Genomic DNA, 20,557 nt, shown 5'->3' on the forward strand with positions numbered 1-20,557 from the left:
TTGGGGCGGACCAGGCCCCTGCAAGCCCCGCCACGGACCGTGTCAGCCAATGAATTTTGTCCAGGGATGAATGCGCTTCAGCCTCGACGGACGTGAACGACGTTCATCATCGCTTGCTTCAACCAGCCTGGGCGGCAGTAATGTTTCCCTGCCCCCATGTCAATAGACATACCTTCATTTCTCGACACCTGAGTGATCAGAGAGTCTTTCATAATGGTATGTAACACAACGGGATTCCTACGTTTCTAGCTGCCTACCTAGGAACGCATCACTACGCCTCCACGCCTCGCGGCGGGGCGTGGCATCGGAGCGTGCATCGCGCCAGTCATCTACGTAGCGCAAAACGCTGTCTGCCTGTTGATTTCTCTCACCCTCTGCCGTTACGGTTCGGTATTTTACTGACAGATGTGAGTACCTGCTCCACAGATAAGTACAGAACCTCGGTGACTTCGCGCAAGCCTCCAATCCCGTAGCCAGCGCACATCCCGAAGCAGCCCTGCCGATCGACCTACTGCAACCGACGACGGCACCTCTGGCTCCGCTTGTATCTATCGCCATCCCGTTTGGCAGTCCTAAACGAGGGTGCGTTGGGAATTTTCGAAGCTGAGAAGGATATTTTGGCGACATTTCTAGGCAAGGCTTAGGCAGTGCAGGCAGCAGTAACTCCTGAAGTTCACTTTCGCCTCGCAACTTGGTGACGGATTCGCAGTTTTGGGGGTTATTCGGCGTCTAGCCGTCCCTTCGCGTGCTTTCTGTCTTTTAGAGCAACTAGCTTTGTCTTGTTGATTTGGTCGACATACCTATTCTTGGGCAAAAAAACCTATCCTTCGGTACATTGGAGGTGACAGGATAGTGAGGAGATTTTGGGTTTTCTACCCAGGTACCCACTCAAGTACCTGCCGACATACCTAGGTACCTTACTACCTGCCTTACCTTACCTTCAGCTCCACCTAGTATCTGCCTGTCTAGATCCAGGTACCGGTAGAATAGGCCGCAAAGGGGCGCTCCTTCCTTTCTCGGACTTGGACGAAGTGACTGGAGGATTTTTAGGTCGTCGGCGGTGGTGGGTTCGAGATTCGACCCGCCCAAACCCGCGCCAGCAGCAGCAGCAGCCATGACAGCCCAACAACCCACCAAGTCGGAGATCCAAAGCCTGGTCAGCCTGATACAGAGCAATACGCTTCTCAATCGCCAGCTGCAGTCAATCTGCCAAATTAACGGTTTGAAGGGTTCCGGTGTAAAAGCCGACCTTCAGCGCCGTATCGTGGAACGTAAGTTTGACAAACAGGCAGCCGTCCAGCCCTACCTTACCTACTCCTAATCTGATCAGCACCACGTGCCGCATCTTCAACTGAGAACCTGACCATCGATATGTCCCTCCTCACTTTCAATACCTATCTATTTATGTACAGCTTGACTACCCCTTCGTTTTCATCTTCAACATTCCCAACTCCATTTCCCATGCACATTTCAGAAATGCAGACAACACATACCAGAACTACCCTACAACTTATCTGCTCTGTTGCACGGCGTCGGCGTATCTGCACTGTCATCATCTTCTAACTTTCACGCAGTAATCTACCAATCCGAACGCGATCGTTCCCGGTTTCAGCAAATCAAGAGCAGCATTGACAGCATCAAGTCTGGTAATCAGTACTACCCGAATGCTCACTCGTCTACGCCTCCAATCTATGCGGCATCTCGCACCATGAACACGTATTCGCAGTCATCCACGACCTATCCGGCCGCGGGCTATCCTGCCTCGGGCCATTCAAACAGCTACAGGCCCAACTCCGGGTTCTCGCACCATGCCAGTCGTACGGGCCAGTCTCCCTCACCCTGGCTTCAACATGTCCTAACAGTACCAGGACCAGGAGTTACTTTCAAGCCGAGTCCATTCTACGAACCCAAGACACTTGTTGCCGACGTCAGGGTATGTGATGGTAAGTAGAGTTGTCTTTATCTTGATGCCATCTTTGATCCACCTGCTGCTTACCAATACTGACATCCGGGCTAAGTTATGGCACATCACCGCAATACGGTCACCATCTCGTTAAAGGCCCATGAGCTCGGCAGTCATTTATCCGATCCGTCAATCCGGATCTTGGTGTTTTGTTCCACGGCGGATACCGGCGTCCAGGACATTGCCTTTCCCTACCAGTCGGATCTCAAGGTTAATGGGGGCGAAGTTAAGGCGAACCTCCGAGGCCTAAAGAACAAACCCGGCTCCACCAGACCCGTTGACATCACTGACCAATTGCGACTCAGGCCTGCGGGCTATATCAACAATGTCGAGTTCACTTATGCATTGACCGACAAGGGACGTGTCCCATCCAAAAAGAAGGAGACACAAGTCAGGCATATCCGAGTCCAGAAATATAGTTGATTTCTGGTTCTAGCGTTGTCTGGCTGTGGTGCCGAGAGGGACCCTGTGCTAACAGCTGTGTCTTTACAGAGGTATTACATTTCCATCTACGCCTGCAAGTCGCACAAGGCCCCTGAGCTCGTCGAGAAGATCCGGGCCGGCAAGAAGATCCCCAGGGCTTCTGTGGTTTCGGAAAGTGAGTGAACAGCATGCAGCGCCTGGACGGATGCAGGCCAGCTCACATTTCACACCTTTTTTTAGTTACCCGCAAGGCACAAGATACGGAGATTGAGACTACGTCATCAAATATGTCGTTAAAATGCCCACTTTCATATTCACGACTAGTTGATCCTGTCAGGTCTACAGCGTGTAAACACATACAGTGTTTCGATGCACTTTCATACTTACAACTGCAAGAGCAAGGCCCGCAATGGATATGTCCCATCTGCAACAAGCCCGCTCCCTTTGATAGTCTTGCAGTTGACGAGTAAGCTAGCTATCCACGCGCCTCAGCTTATTGTCTCGTGCATTTTGGCTAACTGTACTGTTACAGGTACGCCCGCGAGATTTTATCCAAGACGTCGCAGTCGATTGAGCAGGTCACCATCGATCCCAGTGGAGAATGGCGAATACCAGGCTCAGAGCCGGTTGATTTGAGGGACGAGCCCGCGAATGGAGGTGGTAATGAGACCAACTACATTGTTGATGATGAAGTGATATTATCCGACATCAGCATTTTCAGCGGTCGCAGGACAGCCACCCCGAGTCGGTCATTACAGCTACCCAGCACTCCCACTACCGGAGTCTCGAGAGAAGGATCAACCATGCCCCGTTCGGTTGCCTCGGCGGGAACTAAGCGCTCGGCAGCAGTCATTGATCTGACACTATCGGATGATGATGAGCCTTCTGATCCCCCGCCGACTAAAAGGCAGAACGTCAATGGCTTCTACTAGAGTCACCCGTCATCCTAAAGCCTGCCACTAGTCGAGCATTATAATATGGTTCGGCTTGCGGGATGAAGCCAGTTGGTCTTCGAGGCGAAATGAGTGAGGACTTGCAGCACTCATCATCGTAGATTGATACTGTATTCGATAATGTTTTCCTTAATTTGGGACCTCAGGCAAGGCGTTTAGGGGTTACAAATCTATCCATGCAATAGGAGGGGCGAAAATTCAGGGCTTACAGAGAGAGGTTCGCTGTTATTCTTTATGTAAGGCTGGGTGACTGAACATTTTCGGCCTCCATACCGCAAAGTGTAGGAGGACCCCGGTCCGTTGATTGAGCTTTCGAGCATTATACCACACGTTTGCATGCTTGCATTTCCCAAAGAGCATGCGCTACAGGAGATGTAATTAAATCAGCGTCGACTTGATTTTTTTACAGCCATAAACAATGAGTGCGATTACAATCGAAAAATAGTGACATTGAAAGAGTAAATGGTCAGGGTGCAGTGCAGTTGATGCTCGCTCGGGGCTTGTTTGGTTCCTGGTTGAGCTCCAAGCTGAAAGCCCCACCCAAATTGTCGGCGCCTTACTCTTACTATTACCACTGTGCGTTCCTAAGGTCTTCATCAACCCCAGTTCTTGTGTACACTCGACTTCGGCTACCTCGACCCAATTTCCTTCGAAGCACTAAGTCACGGATAACGCATTCTCTCAAGCACATGCGAGCGAAGTAGCCGCGCAAGAAAAAGTACGACTTTGACCTCGGGGGCGCGCGCGTCACCGATACGAGCAGTTGGCAAGCCTACCACCCACCACGAGCTTCTTACGTAGCCGTTCAGAGTCAAGGCTGTTAGACATAACACCGAGCTCCAAACAAGGGAGCCGTTAGACAGGCAATACAAAAAAAAAAAAAAAAAAAAGGCCCTGTTACCTGTAGCACCACCAGCACCACAAACCACAACGCCCACAGCCTACCGCAAACATGTCGTTCGACTCGGTCATGCCGCCGTACAACGCGTCGGACCCGACGGCCATGTTTTGCAGCTCATCGTGCCTCGACTTTTTGCTCATCGAGCTCGTCCCCATGGCGTACCGGGTCGCCAACGACGTCGAAGCCGCGGCGGCAGCTCTGGAGGGAGGATCGGAAGAATCGCAACAACAAGCACAAAGATCGGGGCCGGATGCGGCTTCGTCCGCCTCGAGGCCGGCGCCGCCGGGGGCGCGGCGCGGGACCTTGGATGAGGACGAGGAGCGCGATGCCGTCTTTTATCGGCTCGAGACGCAGGGGTATCGGGTCGGTCAGGGCCTGGTGGAGAGGTGAGATGAAACTTCCTTCTCTGCTTGCTTTGCCGTTAGGGGTGGAAGAAGGAGAGATTATATGGGTTGGAAGGGCTGACGAAAAGGGCTCTTTGTCGGACCGTCGTGACGTTACAGGTTCTCCAAAGATCGACCACGGCTCAACGACACACTGGACGTGATCAAGTTCATCTGCAAGGACCTGTGGACGCTTGTGTTTCGCAAGCAGGTCGACAATTTAAAGACGAATCATAGGGTAAGTCTCCCAACCAGCACCCTGTCCTAATGCATGTACGAGTCTGTGAAAGCTGACGGGCTTTTCTTGTCACGTCACTCGGGTTAGGGTGTCTACGTCCTGACCGATAATTCCTTCCGGCCATTCGCCAAAATGAGTTCGGAGGCTGGAGGCCAGGCAGTAATGAGAGCGGAACCGGTATGTACATGGGAGGCATGGCCTATAGTTGACAAGAATCGGGGTTCTGACCAGTAGCAGTTTCTATGGTTCCCTTGCGGAATCGTCCGCGGCGCTCTGGCAGCCATGGGTGTCAACGCCACCGTGCAGGCAGAGACGACGGAGCTGCCCGGTGCAGTTTTCCAGATCAAGACCGTCACTGCAAAGGCTTAGACGAAAGCGGCTCGTCAATGCAGCTCAAATTGGTAGCGCCAACTACAAATAATCACGAGGCATGGCATGGCCATATCTACTCCGAGCAAAGAGTCATCACCAAGACCAACTTCACCCAGTTGTCATAAGAGGGCGGAGTTGTTTTTGCCTGGATTTTGTAGGTATACAGCTTCGAACACAAGACGTGCAGTAATAATCGATCCTAGACCATCTTCACCGAGATGCACGAGACCAAAAGCAGGCCCTAAAAATCGCCACACCAGACAGTATCCTATTTCGGATCGGTTGTTTCCTTCACGCCATATCCTAACCCAGATAAATTACAGCCTAGGAGAGGAACTTGCAGAGTCAGCAATGGACTCGTCTGCAAACGACACTTGATCTTTCCACCTCATATCTCGCACACCCTCCAGGTTCTGAAGCATGGTTGAAATCGAAGCTCAAGGCAAACTCGCTTGTTGAAACATTGATAAACCAAATGGGGCGGTCTTGTTTACTTTTGAGGAGGGCTGTTGACGAAAGCAACACCCTTCTGGATGTTGCCCTTGAGTCCGGTGACGGCCGCCTCCAGAAGCTTCTGCTCCTTGCTGGTCAGCTCGCCGAGCACGTCATGTGCCTTCTCAGCGCCGTTGGGCTGAAAATTGGAGAATTGCGCATTGGAGTTAGCTTGTTAACCAGGATTTATCGGCCTTGTGAGAATGAGGGGAAAACGTACACCGAGCTCAATGGGAACCGAGAAAAAGTCGCAACCGGTCTTCTTGGCAATTGCTTCACCACCGGGAACGCCGGGAAGGTATACATAGCTGGGCTCAACGAGACCCTTGGCACCCTTGATGGCCTTGAGCAGCTTCTCGGCGAATCTGTATGGCAGAATTTGTCAGATAATCCCAGGCATTTCAGCCGCAGCACACAAGATCTTACCGGTAGCCAGCATATGCCATGCTGAGGGTGGCCGAGCCAGCGCCGTCCTTGGCCTTGACGACCTCGTCACCACCAAACTGGACACGGTTGACGAGGGCGTCATACTTGTCGTCAGGGATGGTGACGGCAGGCTTAACTTGGCTGAAAAGGGGCACGATGGTCTCGCCCGAGTGACCGCCAATGACGGGGACGGTCAACTCCTGAGGGTTCGACTTGCCGGCGATCTCAGCAACGAAGGTCTCGGCGCGAACAATGTCCAGGGTGGTGACACCAAAGAGGCGCTGCGGGTTGAAGACACCCTTGGCCTTGAGAACCTCGGCTGAGATGGGGACCGTCGAGTTAACCGGGTTAGAAATGACGAGAATGAAGGCCTTGGGGGCAACCTCGGCAGCAATCTCGATAAGTCCCTTGACGATGCCGGCGTTGATGTTGAAGAGATCATCACGGGTCATTCCGGGCTTGCCTGTCGTGTGGGGCACAAAACGTGTTAGAGGTTCCTGATGATTGTGCAGTTGGCTAGGCTAGGCTAGGCTGGGCTGGGCCCCTTTTAAGGTCTGGTCTGGCCTGGCCTAGGGGCTCCCAACTTACGGGGAACGCCAGCAGGGATGACGATCAGGTCGGCATCCTTGAGGGCCTTCTTGCCACCATCGTCCTTGGGAAGGTAGCCGGCGATTGTCTGCAAGAGAATGTCAGCAATGGACAGCTCAACAGTAGGAGGATTTGATCACGTTTGGAGTCACAACATACCGCATTAGAGGAGATGTGGGAAAGATCAGCGGCAACACCGGGGGTGTTGACGACATCGTAGAGGGCGAGCTCATCGACCAAAGGGCAGAGCTTGAGGAGCAGCGAAAGGGGCTGTTTGTTGGGGACGTAGTATAAGTCAGAACAAGACCAAATCCACCTTTTTTTCACACCAATTAATTTCAATATGAACGGGTCATGGTTTAAACAAACCTGTCCAATGCCACCGGCGGCACCAGCAACAACTGTGATTTTTCAATTTGCTTCTCGTCAGAAATTTGGGGGCTGCCCTCAAGCTGTGATTCGCGTGGCGTCACTGGCTACATGACAGTGGGCGATGGGGGTGTTCGCGTACCGGCCTTGACCATCTTTGCTACACGGAATTAACAAAGTGCGGGGGAGGGGTTTATGGGGCTAGCTGAATACAATTGACCAGAAGTCCTTTGAGTCAACAATAATCTTTTCCTTGGGAGGAGCGCCAGAGGTTTTTCTCAGAAGTAAATAGGAGATGCCTTCAGCTGACCTTTTTATATCCAAAGAATATCGTATGTCTCGTCAAGGAACTCGATGATTGAGGGAGAAGAAGCAAGCATTCGGCGGGGGTGGAGAATTGGGATCCAGCTTCAAATGGAGAGAGCTCTTTGGACCGACCGACCGACCTGCGGGCGGGTTAGAGCTGTCCGTCCCACAATGCCTTGGTCCTCCATGCCCGTGGGCTCAAAGCTAAAGTGGATTTGCCGCACTGAGGGGTAAACAGAGGTCACCACTCCCTGGGTTTGAGTGTGACGTGACTACTGTTCGTGCCTTAGCCTCCGCTGTCCTCTCTCACCTGCCTGCCCTTCAGCCCACTGGTCCGCACGGTGAAGCGGGACTGTCAGAGGGGCTAAAGAGTACTGTACCTACATACTTTCTGAGACGAAACACATGCCAGAGACAAAATGGCGACCCCCAACTGTAGCACGTAGACATTTTGCTCTACCTTACTCGCTTAGTTCCCCAAAGTATCTACAACTACTAGACAACCTATCTACCTTACCATAGGTAGCTGGATTTTGCAACGATGCAGCAAGTGTGGATTGCCTTAATTCATGTGTCATTGTGCAGCAAAGAGTTTCCGGTTTTTCATCACAAGAATCGCCAATGCTCCGAAGCATTATCGGCTGCACCCGGGGCAGTTCAGTAGTCAACGATACCGCTCCGCGTATTGCCGAGTTGGAGCCAAAGGAGCCGAGGCTAATAGCCATCATCTCCGAGCAACGTGACAACAATATGTGAGGCAAACCATTCGAATGCAATTGGGCTTGGAAGACAATCTTCATCAAAATGGTGTTTCATTTTCTTCTCCCCAACGCCTGATCCGAGGGACCTGGGGTTTTACCTAGGCGCAATGCCGCACCTGGAAACCTAATGTGAGAGCCCTAAATGCCTTACTCCCATTATCCCTATGCCATCGACTGAAAGACATGCTTCAGTCTGCCTGAAAGTACTCCAAATGGATGTGCTGGACGCCAGAAATACCCTCAAACCTAGTCTAAGCCGGCAGGAAAATGTCATTATCGACCTTTCAAACTTCCTCCATCATGACAAACATAACACCCTCAGCTCATTTAAGCCTCAGCCTTCTTGGCGGCGTTGCCGCGCAGCTTCTTCTCGGGCTCGGCCTTGACGGGCCTTTGCGACTTGAGGATGGCACTGGTACGGGCGACGGCAGCCTGGCGCAGGTCGGCACGGTAGCCGTTCTTGGCAACCTGGTTGGCAACGGCCTTGTAGGTGCTGTGAAACGGCGAACGCAAATCCATCGTCAGTTCAATGTCCTGCTGCTTTTGTGCCTGGTGGAGGGTCGTGGGCAGGTACAGTCGAGTGACCGAGTAACCGAGTAACCGCACGAGACCCATGGTTGAGTATCAAATTCTTACCTCCTGTTGTTCTTGTGGGGACGGAAGGTGGTGGTGGTTTGCGAGCTGGCGGGCTTGTTACCGGCACCGACCTTCTTGCTGGTGATGGCAACACCACCCTTCTCGTTCGAGGAAGCCTGAATACCAATGGCCTGTATTCCAAGAAACAACATCATTTCGTCAGTCTAGTGCTCCAAGGGTCGATTGTAGAAGCAGGGTTTTGCCATTTGCAGTGGCTGTGCAGTGTGTACCTTGTCGTTGACGAAGCCGGCGTACTATATTTTTTCGTTAGTTTCTTGCTCGTCTTCAAAAAAGAAAAGTATTCTTTGGTCATATGAGGAAGTATTCGTACCTTGCGCGAGTGCTTGTTGGTAAGGTTCAGGGGGTCGCGCGAGAACTGGACGCCGCCGTTGGTGTTGCGCTTCTCGAGGAAGGCATTTTGGTTGCCTGTATCCAAGGTACGAAATTGGTTCAGTTCCTCAGGTCCGGTTGTGCCATCCTGTTTCTAGCCATTCCCGTAGTTTATTCAGGGCCAAAACTCACGGACAACCTCCCAGATCAGGTCAGCAGAGACGTTGGACATTTTGGCGGTAGGTTCGAGGGCGAATTGGCGGGACTAATTCGGAGACTGGTTGTAGATGGCTTCAAAAATTGATCTTCTTTTCGTCCAACACCAAATCTGTGGGCTCCAGACGAGCCCTCGGCCGGCAGAGGCAGGGGTGGGGTCAGGCGCCCGTTAGTGGGCAGTCAGGTGTGGCAGTGTGGCAGTGGCAGCCACTGGCAGCCTGGCATAACGAATATTGGTCCGTGCGTGCGGATCGGCCAAATCAGCGTGCACGCATGATTTGTACGTCAATAGGATTGGACATTCTATTGATAAACGTGCCACAACAAGGGAGGAAGTCAGCTTTTCTTTTGCTCGTGCAGCTGAGCCCAGATCCCAGAACCCCCCAATCAATTGATGGAGAAAGATGTGGCATCATGCCCAGCCCGGAATTGATTACTGTATTGATCAGCCCCAATACTTTCCCGACCCCGTTGTTGCCTGCATCGGCAAGAAACAAGCGTGGCTTGCAGTTCGTAAATAGTTTCGCGCTCATCAGAAGCAGACACGACCTACCCTTGAAATTACTACTGTGATCCTGGTCGCATTCGTCATCCTCCAGAAACCCGCCAGAAAGTCCCTGCTGAAGACCTTTCTGACTGAACTATCTGCACCCGACTCTCGGACGTATTCAACGAACTAGGACTGAAGAGCGGCTATCTGGAAGCACAGCCTTTGCTTTTAGCCACTAGATCCGCTAGATTCGCCTACTAACTGAATCAGAAGGCCGGGCTCTACCAAGAAACATATCCTCGCTTCGCTTGGGTTGGCAAGGATCACGATAATTCGATCCCCTTTTCCACCCCTGGAATTTCTTTTCTGGCTTCGTTTCTTCGAATACATCATCCCCCCGCTCCCTCCGCCATTCCGCAGCTGAAGACCTGGTTCTCCATCATGGCCTACCTCTTCTACAGCACAATACTCTTCGTCATGGTCCTCGGTACGGGCCTTTACCTCTCGCGTGCACGCTGGACGTCACAACTGCGAGACATTAACCTTCCCGGCAGCAACTACCTCTACTCGCGCCTTCAGCTGGGCTCATCATTTTCCGACGACGCCGAGGCTGGTCTCTCATCGGCCAACTTTGACCTGACCGCCAACATCGATGAGGGCGACGCGAGGGCCGGTCTGGACGATGCGGCCAAGGCCGAGATTCTGCGCATCATGAAGCAGAGGAGGCTACGGTTCGACGAGGCGAGGAAAGTCTACATGGAGAACCGCTTCCGTGACAATGACATCGGTCCGGACGGGAGGCCGAGAGACCCCAAGTTTGTGAGCTTCTCATGATCGAGATGTCACCCCCTCCACAAGAGCTGACCTCTTCCCTATCGAGTGGGGGAGGTTGCACACATTGAAAGCCACTCTCAAACCCGCCGTTCTCCTTCTTTGCCAGCCTCTTCTTATTCTCATTCTTCTTTTTAAAAACTGGCCACTCTCAACAAACGATTACAACTGGGACATACTTCATTACCCAACCTCCGCCGAACTCTATATTAGCTTTTATGCAAGAAAGGCAGCTATGTACAAAATAGGAGGCGTAGGCAGTCACGCCGCCGCCCACATCTGGGTCCACTCGATCTCCTCAATATCGACTTATCGAGAAATCTCTGGCTGCGCCTCATCTAATCTGCACATACTCCGGAGTCCTCCATGAGCCATTCATTTATATCTTTCCTTTGTCTTCCCTATACATAGCTCTCGTCGGCTTTCCCACTTGAGTATCATTTTCTTCTACTTTTGGAGTCACTTGGGGACGGATCTCTTCTCGCTTCCGGCGTTTCCGGCGTTTTCCTTGATTATACCAGGGATCTGGGCAAGCTCCACCCACCGAACCAGCATGATGAGTTGTTGCATTGCTCGTTCAGGGGTCAGTCGGCGTGGGCGCTCAGCGGAATGACAGAATTTTGTTTTGTTTCCGTTTTTGTTCCCTTTGTTTCGACATTTGCGCTCTTCAATTATACACACTGGGGAAAGGTGTGACCTAATATCAACGGGCTGTATATTCCAGGAGATACCAGTATTGAACAATATTGAGGCCACATGCCTCTACTCTTTCACAACTTGCTCCAGATTTTCATACTATTGCATCCTTGTAAAGTGATGACCGATGAATACTCGAAAATTTTGTCTTAGATGGTTTTTCTGGTCATTAAGTGATTAAAGATATTCTACCCAAAATGCTTCCAGCAACAAGAAAAATATAAGAAGAAAAAGATAGACAAGCAGGCAGTCTAACGCTGATGAGTCCCGGGCGGCAGCTGATCATTTCTATCAACCCCCAGGAATGAAATGCTCGCTCTCGCAATACTCTACACCCGGAAGAGACGGCCCAAAAGGGGGAAGAAGAAGGGGGGAGAAGGATAAAAAAAAAAAAGATTGGCCAAAAAAAAGGACCAATAAACCGTTCTATGTACATGAAATTCAAAGAAAGCGCGGAAAACCAGAAGTGTAATCCCCTCATCGACTTGGAAGGTCTCAGAGGAGAATACTTTCCATGATTTTACCATAAAGTTGTGTCCCGGTGGAACTGGTCGTTTACCTCGTCTTCTTGTCACCGACTACACCGTAAACGCGGTCGTCCTCGCCCTCGAGCTGCTTGACCAGCGTCTCCATCTCCTGGGCCTGCTTGTTCCACTGCTCCTTGGACATCTTGGCCTTGGGATCGAACAGGTCAGAGTCGGGCTCGCGGTAGCTGCCGCCCAGGCGGTCCCAGAGGGTGGTGTACTGGCCGTAGTTGTAGTTGAAGGCGAAGTGGTGAACGGCGTGGCAGGCGGCGCCGTTGATGATGGGGTTGTTGGCGACGTACTCGCCGTCGTGGATCAGGATGGTCCAGATGTTAATAAAGACAAAAAGTGCGATGTAAGCGACCTTCTGCAGCGGGAAGATGAAGGGGAAGAGGTGGTAAGGGAATGACTGGGCATAGCCGTCGAGGGGGTGGAAGGCGTGCGAGGCAAACGGCGTTGGCATGATCCACTTGTGGTGAGGCTTGTGCAGGCGCTTGTAGATGAATGGTACGTGCAGCCAGCGGTGGATCCAGTAGATGCAGAAGTCGGTAAACAGCAGGAACAGCGGGAACTGGAGGTAGTTGTACCACCAGGCCGGAGCCTCGTCGAGGGAGTCGTAGAGCTTGCTGTAGCCACGGATCTCGAGGAGGATCATGGGGACGGTGTAGATAGCCATGACAGGGAAGGCCTTGTTGGCCTGGATCATCTCGAGCTTAATTTGGTTTTTGAGGAACTTGGGGTGCTCCATTTGCTTCTTGTCAAAAATGAACAGGTACGACGCTGTCGCGAAGATGTAGTATACTAAGACGCCAAATATCCTGAGTGTTAAACGCTTAAGGTTAGCGTCTAAACTTTGCTGATGGCCTAAACTTTCTCTTGACAGGTGCTTTTTCTGGTTTGAAAGGACGAATGCGACCATGATGTCGCAACCCATTTCAGAGGGGGGAAAAAAAAAAAAAAAGTTAAGGTTCTTAGTCGCCCGAACACCTACCAGTAAATCAAGAACAGAGAGAAACCTTGTCGATATATGTTATCTCTAGGCAGGGAGCTCTGGTACGCAGCCTGTGACGGCTGGAGAGAGAAGAAGGCGGTCGAGGGCTTGTATTCCCAGCCATTGTGCGCGACGGCCGTGCCATTTGACAGGTTGGGGTAGTCATAGGGCGGAGCGGTGGCCGGTGCGGCAAAGGCATACATATAGTCCCATAGGAAGGTATCTGTGATTTCCAGAACGATATCCATGATGGGCGAAATGCGATGCGGTCCGAACAATCAGCCGGTCTTTCTGTCAAACTCTGTTAGGTTGACAAAACTTTATAGCTGCTGAAGCTCACAACAGACAAAAAAGAAAACAAATGGAAAAAATTCTAAGACAACGAAAACGGTCGATATGGGATGGAAGTGAGCGAAATGTGCAGCAACGCCAATGACCCGGAAGAACAGAGAAAGGGGCGGTTCGACGGACAATTCGGAATGGCGGCCAGTCAATCTTAAATTCTGTTGTCATTGGGAAAAAAAAAAAATACATTAAAACGGGGGATGTCCCAAAGAGGGGCGGGGACCAAATCAGATAACAAGCAGGTTGGGAGAGACCCCTGCAGTTGTGGATCTCGTCGGCGCCTCGGTTTGGCGCGAGGCTAAGAGTCAATGAAGTCGAATTCCAGCATGCAGATGCAGTTTAGTTGTTGAGAAAGTGTTAAGTGTATACATATTTGTCACATACTTGCAGGTGGCTGGAGTTTTTTTTTTCATGAGGCACAAACAGCTTTGAAAGCATCTATGGCGATCCAAGAAGAAAAAAAAATTCTATTGATACATTCATGACAGCCGGAGGTCAAGTCGACTGGAGAGCAAAATACCAATGCCCTCCGAATTCGCACACATAGTGGGGTCTGTAGGCCTTGATGCTCATTTACTTACCGGGACCTTACCAGGCAAAGCCGGGCTTGATGAACATCCCGATGGCCATATTTCTCAGCATTGTCAGCCAACGTCATGTCCAGTTGCACCACGAGTCGTCGTTGATAATTTCTCGCGGGCTTGGAAAGTGGGGCTTGAGTCATGTTATTGGTTGAGACATACAGGCTAGAGAGAGGTTCGGATGTACAGTGAAGCGAAGGCGAAAAGTGGTGTGTTTTCACATTGAATTATCCATGCCAAGCCATGACCGCGATAGATCTTTTAAAGGCCTACTCCGTTCCCAAGCAACTGCTGTCGGAGCAGGTGCACATGCTGACTTGCCGTACATGTCCAACACAGCAAGGCTACCAGGTTAGCCCACCAATCACAGGTGATGGTGCGTTGGAAATGTTCCTCGTTTGTTGTCAACTTGTCTGATGACCCCGATTGGGCTGATGGCTCGGATCAGACGAGTCGATTGCGCCAACCAGGCAATTACCGTCTTCGAGGTTTTTTTTTTTTTCCTCTCTCTCTCTTTTGAGAAATCAATTCACCACCGATGTTATTTGGGATAAACGATCAAAAGAAAGGTGAGGATCTAGTTAGTGAAGACGCAGCAAAACAGTTAAGCGCAATTAAGCTTTTTCTTCGATCATGCGGTGGAAAGCTGTACCTCGCAATTCGTTGACGACTTTCTCTGGAACATGTAGTGTTTCGGTCTTCTGTCTTGTTTATTCATTTGCCAATCTGCCTCGATCTCCATAGATCAATCATACATTGTGATCCCAGGCCGCCGTGTTATCAATGGCCCATTGCCTGATATCCTCAAAGTTCCTACACGTGTGCAGTGTGCTGAAGTCGGGCCAATAGTCGTCGTCGGCGTAGCCGTACTCGGGATATAGTCGGAAAGTGAACATGCCAATGTCACTCTGGCACATGAGATTCATCCGCAAGGTCTCTATGCAGTGGTCGACATGCCCCGTGAGATCCTCCTTGCTCTCGGCCTCGCCCACATCACCTGTCAGGTCCTTGTAGTAGTCCTTGTAGACCGCCTGGCGGATCAAATTGAGGCAGTGGAGCTGGTGAAAGACCTCCACGGCCGCACGGTAGCCTACCTTGCCGGTCTTGGGGTGCTTGAGCTTGAGTGAGTCCAGCGGAAGCCCCAGGCGTTTAACCTCCTCCTCGGTCATCCACGTGTCGCCGACTAATCACTTAGGTCAGTCTTCAGCCGAAAATGAGCGAGGAAGTATCACAGCATGCCAAGGCAGTATGTGATGCGTTGCTTATGTGGATGTATGAGATCGAGTCCTTACTGTCCAGCGTGATGCGGTCCCAGGCCTTCTCGACCTCTGGTCCATATCCAACATATGGCCCTTCCACAATTGGTGTGAGGTTGTATCGGACCGTTTCGTACTTGACGATTGGGGCAACCGGTGCTTCGCATTGTCAGTCAAGTCCTTCCTGGCGTCTTTTGTCAATTATACCCAGAAGGATAGAACCTACAATACGATGAATACTTTTCGGTGACTATACGGTCTGTGAGTTGTGACCCTCTGTTGGAGAATGATAATGTGAAGAGCGTGAGGGATGTTGAAAGTAGGATGGCATGTCCGATCCAAGCCCAGTGTGTCCTTGCTTTCTCCAAAAGTCCGCCGACAGATCGCTTATCCCGCCTGAAAGTCAACATAGACTTTTCTGCGTCTACGCTGTTTCGTTCCTCGTCCGAGGGCACGGCATGATAGAGCTTGGACATGGTGACAATGGTATTGTATGAAATATGAAGATGTCCAGCAACAGTACGCAAGGGGGAAGGAATTAATTAGAGAGTGACAGCAGGAAAAAGACCAGAAGAGTGGTTTGTATCGTGAAGAAAAGGCGCTCCGGGCGCTGGCTGTGGAAGTAGACGAGACAACAAGGAGAGAGAAACCCAAGAGAAGCCAAGACTACTAGGTAGAAAAACAGACTCAACCACACAATGCAGACATAACTTCGTGGAAAGAAGCTGACAAGTTGAATGGAAATGTAAGAGGATGAGGGAGAGACGACGGGTCGACAGCAATGGACGGGTCCAAGCGCTAGTACTGCGGGTATAACAGCGGAAATGTCCTGCAGGTCAAATAGGGATGAGAGACCGTTGTAGGAGGTGGGTGGGGATTGGAAGCGAAGAACAGGTGCAAGCTTGCAACTTGCCAGGGTTCCAGGCTCGCTCACTCGCTTGCTTCCTCACAGTGGTACACTGTCATAAAAAACTGCGGCTGTCATTGCTACGGTACAGCAGTACTCTTGGTTCTTGCCATTTACTTGTAGAGCTTACCGTGTAGACCAGATTTGGATCTTATTAATGCCATGATGCGCTTTATGTGCATCAAAAGTTCCTGCAGATCATGAGTGACGTGACAAGACAAGCCACAGCCTCAACAGCGATCGAAACTCCAGGATGGTGGGAGGAGGGCAAGAGGACGCGAATCACTCTCGTCTCGCTACCACCATTTTGTTGTTATAGGTATAATAGAGAAACGGAGCTCCATTGCAAGGATTGAGGCGGTTGGACGGTGATCTTGTGACAGACAGGCCTGCGTTTCGTGCCAAGACATACCACGTTAAGGCCCTCGCTGATTTGGGCAAGCTTCGCATCTGAAATTCTTAGTCACGACAGGAAGTACCATACTGCCTACTTAATGTATGTTGAAAGCGCAATCAACTGCCGATTCAACTCAATAAGCCCAAGATGGGACTTGATTTACGACCGTCTATACGTGATCGTCCTTTCTTCTTTCTTTCTTCTTCTTTTTTTTTCTGAACATATATGTTAACCGTATCCGCTTTTTACCCAGATTATCGCATTTTGAAAAGTCCAAAATCATTAGCTGCATTGGCTCATGTGGGGGTCCAAGATGAGACGAAGGTGGGAAAATTTTCAAGGGGCTGACCCCCCAAAAAGGAGTTCTGATACCCACTAGCGTTATGTGAAATGTATGAGAGTGACGGAAGAGCCTCAATTAAGATGGCGAATTGAGACTAAATGTCTATTTCGTACATACCGGTAGCTACGGATATTTACCATCCGTACATCCGTACATTTAGGTATCTACCTGAGGAAAGGAAGTGGGTAATTAGGTGTAGGTAGGTAGACAATAGCTAGCTTGCCTTGTCTTTGAAATAACACGGTAGTCAATTGAGTATGATTACTCGTGTACCAATATCTGTCCAACACGAATATGATATTCCGTCTGATTCTGCAAAGTTATTCCCAAGCGAGATTGCTATAGAACGTGAGTGCCAAGAAAGACAAAAGAACCATAATCAGAAGCATACTAATAATATTGTAATGTACCGTGGTCACTGCAATTGGGCCCAGGGGAGTGGGCTGCATAAAGGTCTGAGGCTGGTGCTGCGTCAAACCATGGTGATTTTTTTCTTATTTTTATGGGTGCTAAAGAGGTAAGCATTTGCCAAGCCAAGATCTATGATTTACACAATGCACATCCATCACCAAGGCCATGGTACAAATGGCTGCGACTGGGCGCTGTCAAATTTTAGAAGGAAAAAAAAAATCTTTTTTTTGTGGTCTGGGTAACCGTCAGGGGTCCCGGCCAAGCGGCGAGGGATAAGTTATAACGCAGTGGAACACGGTGCTTGGCTTGTTTCCATTTTGGTCAGGTCGTTCCGGTACCTACCCCTTTTGACAAGCGGGCAGAAACAGTTTTGCTTGCCTGCCTGGGTACCCTCGCAAGCGTTGCCATCAAAAATCTTCCTGGATCCTCACAAGACTTTGGTACCTTATGTGCTACCAACCAGTAAGTAAAACAAAAACGATAAGTCTGGACAGGGATCTCCTGCTGGTGTGGCGCCTTTATACTATGGGGTTTCAGTCTTGGCACTCTGTGGACCCCGCACTTGATTGGCGGCTGTCTTGGAACCCACCTCTTATAGCACACGATCCATGCACGTTGCTCTATTGACACCTCGCGAACCCGCATGTGTCCGAGGAACGACTGGACAAAGATACAGACTACCAAGTACACCGTTGGACCGTTACAGCTTCCATCGACGGTGGTGTGGATATGTCTCATGTGCAACTATCGTTTCAGTTGCAAGCGTCCCCCTGGCATCCACCCGCGTGGTATTCGGCAAGCGCCTTCTTGGCAACGAAATTTACGTGGTTGTTATCCTTGCTAGAGGGTACCAACGAAGGGGCGAAAATAAGCATCATCACAATAAGCATCGGACCAATGCTTCTATGGGGGGGATCTTTGTCAGTTACGGGGCTTTTTTATGTTTTGAAATTTTTCGATTTTACGGGTAATGACTTGAATTCGTGGTTTCGGGGCTTCCCTGCTGCTAACTCGGGTGTCCGTCTTACCGGCGTTGATCCGTCACTACATTCGAAGTACAGTTTTGTTTTTCTTCTCGATATACCAATTTTTGTCAAACATTTGTGATGTGGGCTTTGAGTTCCACCTCTTGTTTCTTTTACATCAAGTCATTTACCTGGGTATCTTCTTTTACTGACAAGCTATACCACGCTGACAGCAACACGTATAGCTAGGTAGCTACTTCGTAGGTAGCTAGGTATCAACACAATCTTCGCAGCCAGTTCGGCGTATCACTATCTATGTCTTCTTTTGTTCTCAGCCCCGTCCCTGTCCGCATCTCACAGTTCACAGTTGCAACCTAATCATCCCAGGAACAACCAGTGCTTCCTTTTGGGCTTCTTGCCACTACAGTACTGTACAGTAGGTAAGCAGCATCTTCAATTGGGGTGCAGCTAACTGTAACATGCCGGAGTTGCAGATCAAATGCCGTTTCATACTCTATCCCCGTGATGACGGCACTACCGTAGGCTGTCAAGTGAGCCAAGTGGTCACTACCCTGCCGGTCTACCCGGAATAATTCCTCCCATCGTTTCTTTAACCCCTGCCAGTTATCCCATCGTTTAGCAAGGAGATATCAGTGGAACCCAATTAAGCAGTTGCTCGTCGACCAGCTGAAGCGAACCCTGTACCCTCGCCAGACATCCACCCACGATCCATAGGTACCTGGCTTATTCTAGCTAGCGTTCGTCTATGTAGTGCACCCGGGATGTTTCCACTGTCTTTTTCTCCACCAACCCCCTTTTTCACTTTGAAGTCCTATGGCAAGGCTCGAAACCAGATGCAGACCTCAAAGGTCTTCGTCTGAGACCGTTAACGAGGACTCACCCTGGATGAGGCATGTTGTAGGCGCGGGTCTGTCACCGGGAAGGGAGGCCTGCCAGCCCCATACCGATGCCTCCGCGGAGCCAAGCCTATTATAAAGGACGCGAACTTGCTCAGTCCATCATCAACATTCTCTTTCCTGCTCATTCTCATCACAGCAGGCTTTGAGGGTGTTTCGTTTTTACTTCGTTTTATTGTTTTACTTTCGTTTATTTACCCCCTTCTTTTATACTCTCATTTCACAACCAGCTGCCGGCCAGCATTTTTTAGTCAAGATGCATACTCCTTCGTTCGTCAAGCTTTTGCTTACTGGCCTGGCCGCCACTTCTGCCGTAAACGGGTTCGACATTGGCCGACCCACTATCGTAGCCACTCGTCATATTGTACGTTTACGTCCCGACGGTCCATCACGATTCCTCCCACTTCCCGGCACAAACCACTTTATTAACACTTTCTTTCACACAGGGTGCCCTAGTTGCTCTTGCTGGAACAGCATTAGCACTCCCGGCCGTGGAGCCCAGGGCTGAGGTAAGACGATATGTTTTCCCATTATTCGGTGAGAGCTTGGCTAACCTACTGTAGATCCAAACACCAAAGATCCAGGCCCGCGCACCCCACCACGGTGGCAGACCTGCCGGTAAAAAGGGCAAGAAAAACAACGGCAAACGCGAGGTCGCAGCCGATGATAATGATGATGAGGACCACGAGCTCGAGACTCGTGCCCCCCACCACGGCGGCAGACCTGCCGGTAAAAAGGGCAAGAAAAACAACGCCAAACGTGAGGTCGAGGCCGATGACAATGATGAGGACCACGAACTTGAAACTCGTGCCCCTCACCACGGTGGCAGACCTGCCGGTAAAAAGGGCAAAAAGAACAACGGCAAACGTGAGGTCGAGGCCGAGGACAATGATGAGGACCACGAACTTGAAACTCGTGCCCCTCACCACGGTGGTAGGCCCGCCGGTAAAAAGGGCAAGAAAAACAACGGCAAACGCGAGGTCGAGGCCGATGACAATGATGAGGACCACGAGCTCGAGACTCGTGCCCCTCACCACGGTGGTAGGCCTGCCGGTAAAAAGGGCAAAAAGAACAACGGCAAACGCGAGGTCGAGGCCGATGATAATGATGAGGATCACGAGCTCGAGACTCGTGCCCCCCACCACGGTGGTAGGCCTGCCGGTAAGAAGGGCAAGAAAAACAACAACGCCAAACGCGATGAGGACCACGAGCTCGAGACTCGTGCCCCTCATCACGGTGGCAGGCCTGCCGGTAAGAAGGGCAAGAAAAACAACAACGCCAAACGCGATGAGGACCACGAGCTCGAGACTCGTGCCCCTCACCACGGTGGTAGACCTGCCGGTAAGAAGGGCAACGGCAAGAAACAGAACAACGCAAAGGCTTAAGGATGGCCAGCGTGATTTGAAATCCGTTGAGGCTTTAGTCTTGAGCATTCTGGGAACTTGATACCCTGATTTGGCACGCCCGCAAGCTAGTCGGGGGTGAACACCCAAGAGCAGGTGCACTGGGTTGAAGCACCATTTACATTGGATACATCGCTGTTGCA

General features: G+C 50.8%; 10 protein-coding genes across 10 annotated transcripts; 5 read left to right on the forward strand and 5 right to left on the reverse strand.

Moving 5' to 3' along the window:
- Positions 1-81: 81 nt before the first annotated feature.
- Positions 82-3,811, forward strand: PgNI_04571 (uncharacterized protein). Its single transcript, XM_031124616.1, has 7 exons — positions 82-216; positions 427-1,271; positions 1,497-1,943; positions 2,019-2,353; positions 2,456-2,561; positions 2,783-2,852; positions 2,919-3,811. The coding sequence occupies exons 2-7, from the start codon at positions 1,115-1,117 to the stop codon at positions 3,316-3,318; spliced, it is 1,515 nt and encodes a 504-aa protein (XP_030984977.1). The 5' UTR covers positions 82-216; positions 427-1,114; the 3' UTR covers positions 3,319-3,811.
- Positions 3,812-4,291: 480 nt separating this feature from the next.
- PgNI_04572 (uncharacterized protein) lies at positions 4,292-5,230 on the forward strand (the record flags this gene model as incomplete). Its single annotated transcript, XM_031124617.1, has 4 exons — positions 4,292-4,626; positions 4,744-4,861; positions 4,949-5,038; positions 5,099-5,230. The coding sequence occupies 4 exons, from the start codon at positions 4,292-4,294 to the stop codon at positions 5,228-5,230; spliced, it is 675 nt and encodes a 224-aa protein (XP_030984976.1).
- A 493-nt stretch (positions 5,231-5,723) lies between these two features.
- Positions 5,724-7,626, reverse strand: PgNI_04573 (uncharacterized protein; the record flags this gene model as incomplete). The annotated part of the gene is made up of 8 exons (XM_031124618.1): positions 7,419-7,626; positions 7,251-7,313; positions 7,109-7,140; positions 6,899-7,009; positions 6,740-6,827; positions 6,152-6,614; positions 5,946-6,090; positions 5,724-5,864 (listed from the first exon to the last, which is right to left on the reverse strand). The coding sequence occupies exons 2-8, from the start codon at positions 7,261-7,263 to the stop codon at positions 5,724-5,726; spliced, it is 993 nt and encodes a 330-aa protein (XP_030984975.1). The 5' UTR covers positions 7,264-7,313; positions 7,419-7,626.
- A 282-nt stretch (positions 7,627-7,908) lies between these two features.
- PgNI_04574 (uncharacterized protein) lies at positions 7,909-9,585 on the reverse strand. The gene is made up of 4 exons (XM_031124619.1): positions 9,334-9,585; positions 9,143-9,237; positions 8,812-9,065; positions 7,909-8,668 (listed from the first exon to the last, which is right to left on the reverse strand). The coding sequence occupies exons 1-3, from the start codon at positions 9,371-9,373 to the stop codon at positions 8,976-8,978; spliced, it is 225 nt and encodes a 74-aa protein (XP_030984982.1). The 5' UTR covers positions 9,374-9,585; the 3' UTR covers positions 7,909-8,668; positions 8,812-8,975.
- Positions 9,586-10,288: 703 nt separating this feature from the next.
- Positions 10,289-10,681, forward strand: PgNI_04575 (uncharacterized protein; the record flags this gene model as incomplete). Its single annotated transcript, XM_031124620.1, has 1 exon — positions 10,289-10,681. One exon carries the CDS (start codon positions 10,289-10,291, stop codon positions 10,679-10,681), a length of 393 nt encoding a protein of 130 aa, XP_030984981.1.
- Positions 10,682-11,520: 839 nt separating this feature from the next.
- PgNI_04576 (uncharacterized protein) lies at positions 11,521-13,524 on the reverse strand. The gene is made up of 2 exons (XM_031124621.1): positions 12,890-13,524; positions 11,521-12,716 (listed from the first exon to the last, which is right to left on the reverse strand). The coding sequence occupies exons 1-2, from the start codon at positions 13,135-13,137 to the stop codon at positions 11,930-11,932; spliced, it is 1,035 nt and encodes a 344-aa protein (XP_030984980.1). The 5' UTR covers positions 13,138-13,524; the 3' UTR covers positions 11,521-11,929.
- A 232-nt stretch (positions 13,525-13,756) lies between these two features.
- Positions 13,757-13,984, forward strand: PgNI_04577 (uncharacterized protein; the record flags this gene model as incomplete). Its single annotated transcript, XM_031124622.1, has 1 exon — positions 13,757-13,984. One exon carries the CDS (start codon positions 13,757-13,759, stop codon positions 13,982-13,984), a length of 228 nt encoding a protein of 75 aa, XP_030984979.1.
- A 423-nt stretch (positions 13,985-14,407) lies between these two features.
- On the reverse strand, positions 14,408-16,028 carry PgNI_04578 (uncharacterized protein). Its single transcript, XM_031124623.1, has 3 exons — positions 15,298-16,028; positions 15,108-15,230; positions 14,408-14,998 (listed from the first exon to the last, which is right to left on the reverse strand). Exons 1-3 carry the CDS (start codon positions 15,545-15,547, stop codon positions 14,565-14,567), a joined length of 807 nt encoding a protein of 268 aa, XP_030984974.1. The 5' UTR covers positions 15,548-16,028; the 3' UTR covers positions 14,408-14,564.
- Positions 16,029-19,267: 3,239 nt separating this feature from the next.
- PgNI_04579 (uncharacterized protein) lies at positions 19,268-20,396 on the forward strand (the record flags this gene model as incomplete). Its single annotated transcript, XM_031124624.1, has 3 exons — positions 19,268-19,375; positions 19,458-19,520; positions 19,575-20,396. 3 exons carry the CDS (start codon positions 19,268-19,270, stop codon positions 20,394-20,396), a joined length of 993 nt encoding a protein of 330 aa, XP_030984973.1.
- PgNI_04580 (uncharacterized protein) lies at positions 19,732-20,293 on the reverse strand (the record flags this gene model as incomplete). Its single annotated transcript, XM_031124625.1, has 2 exons — positions 20,118-20,293; positions 19,732-19,770 (listed from the first exon to the last, which is right to left on the reverse strand). Coding segments are annotated over exons 1-2 (165 nt in total), but the record flags the coding sequence as incomplete, so codon positions are not given.
- Positions 20,397-20,557: the final 161 nt, after the last annotated feature.

The sequence above is a fragment of the Pyricularia grisea genome (genome assembly GCF_004355905.1).
Source record: "Pyricularia grisea strain NI907 chromosome Unknown Pyricularia_grisea_NI907_Scaffold_2, whole genome shotgun sequence".
In the NCBI taxonomy this organism is placed as follows: domain Eukaryota; kingdom Fungi; phylum Ascomycota; class Sordariomycetes; order Magnaporthales; family Pyriculariaceae; genus Pyricularia; species Pyricularia grisea.

What these genes read in the sequence shown, in the direction of transcription:
- PgNI_04576 (XM_031124621.1), bottom strand. Translation starts at nt 13,137, where the DNA reads ATGGATATCGTTCTGGAAATCACAGATACCTTCCTATGGGACTATATG. An exon ending in TCTCTGTTCTTGATTTACTG is followed by an intron (nt 12,717 to 12,889) that starts GTAGGTGTTCGG and finishes TTTAACACTCAG; the next exon opens with GATATTTGGCGTCTTAGTAT.
- PgNI_04574 (XM_031124619.1), bottom strand. Translation starts at nt 9,373, where the DNA reads ATGTCCAACGTCTCTGCTGACCTGATCTGGGAGGTTGTCC. An exon ending in CCTGATCTGGGAGGTTGTCC is followed by an intron (nt 9,238 to 9,333) that starts GTGAGTTTTGGC and finishes CCTTGGATACAG; the next exon opens with GCAACCAAAATGCCTTCCTC. An exon ending in CCAACAAGCACTCGCGCAAG is followed by an intron (nt 9,066 to 9,142) that starts GTACGAATACTT and finishes GAAAAAATATAG; the next exon opens with TACGCCGGCTTCGTCAACGA.
- PgNI_04571 (XM_031124616.1), top strand. Translation starts at nt 1,115, where the DNA reads ATGACAGCCCAACAACCCACCAAGTCGGAGATCCAAAGCCTGGTCAGC. An exon ending in TCAGCGCCGTATCGTGGAAC is followed by an intron (nt 1,272 to 1,496) that starts GTAAGTTTGACA and finishes AACACATACCAG; the next exon opens with AACTACCCTACAACTTATCT. An exon ending in CGACGTCAGGGTATGTGATG is followed by an intron (nt 1,944 to 2,018) that starts GTAAGTAGAGTT and finishes ATCCGGGCTAAG; the next exon opens with TTATGGCACATCACCGCAAT.
- PgNI_04578 (XM_031124623.1), bottom strand. Translation starts at nt 15,547, where the DNA reads ATGTCCAAGCTCTATCATGCCGTGCCCTCGGACGAGGAACGAAACAGC. An exon ending in CGAAAAGTATTCATCGTATT is followed by an intron (nt 15,231 to 15,297) that starts GTAGGTTCTATC and finishes GACAATGCGAAG; the next exon opens with CACCGGTTGCCCCAATCGTC. An exon ending in GGACCGCATCACGCTGGACA is followed by an intron (nt 14,999 to 15,107) that starts GTAAGGACTCGA and finishes CTAAGTGATTAG; the next exon opens with TCGGCGACACGTGGATGACC.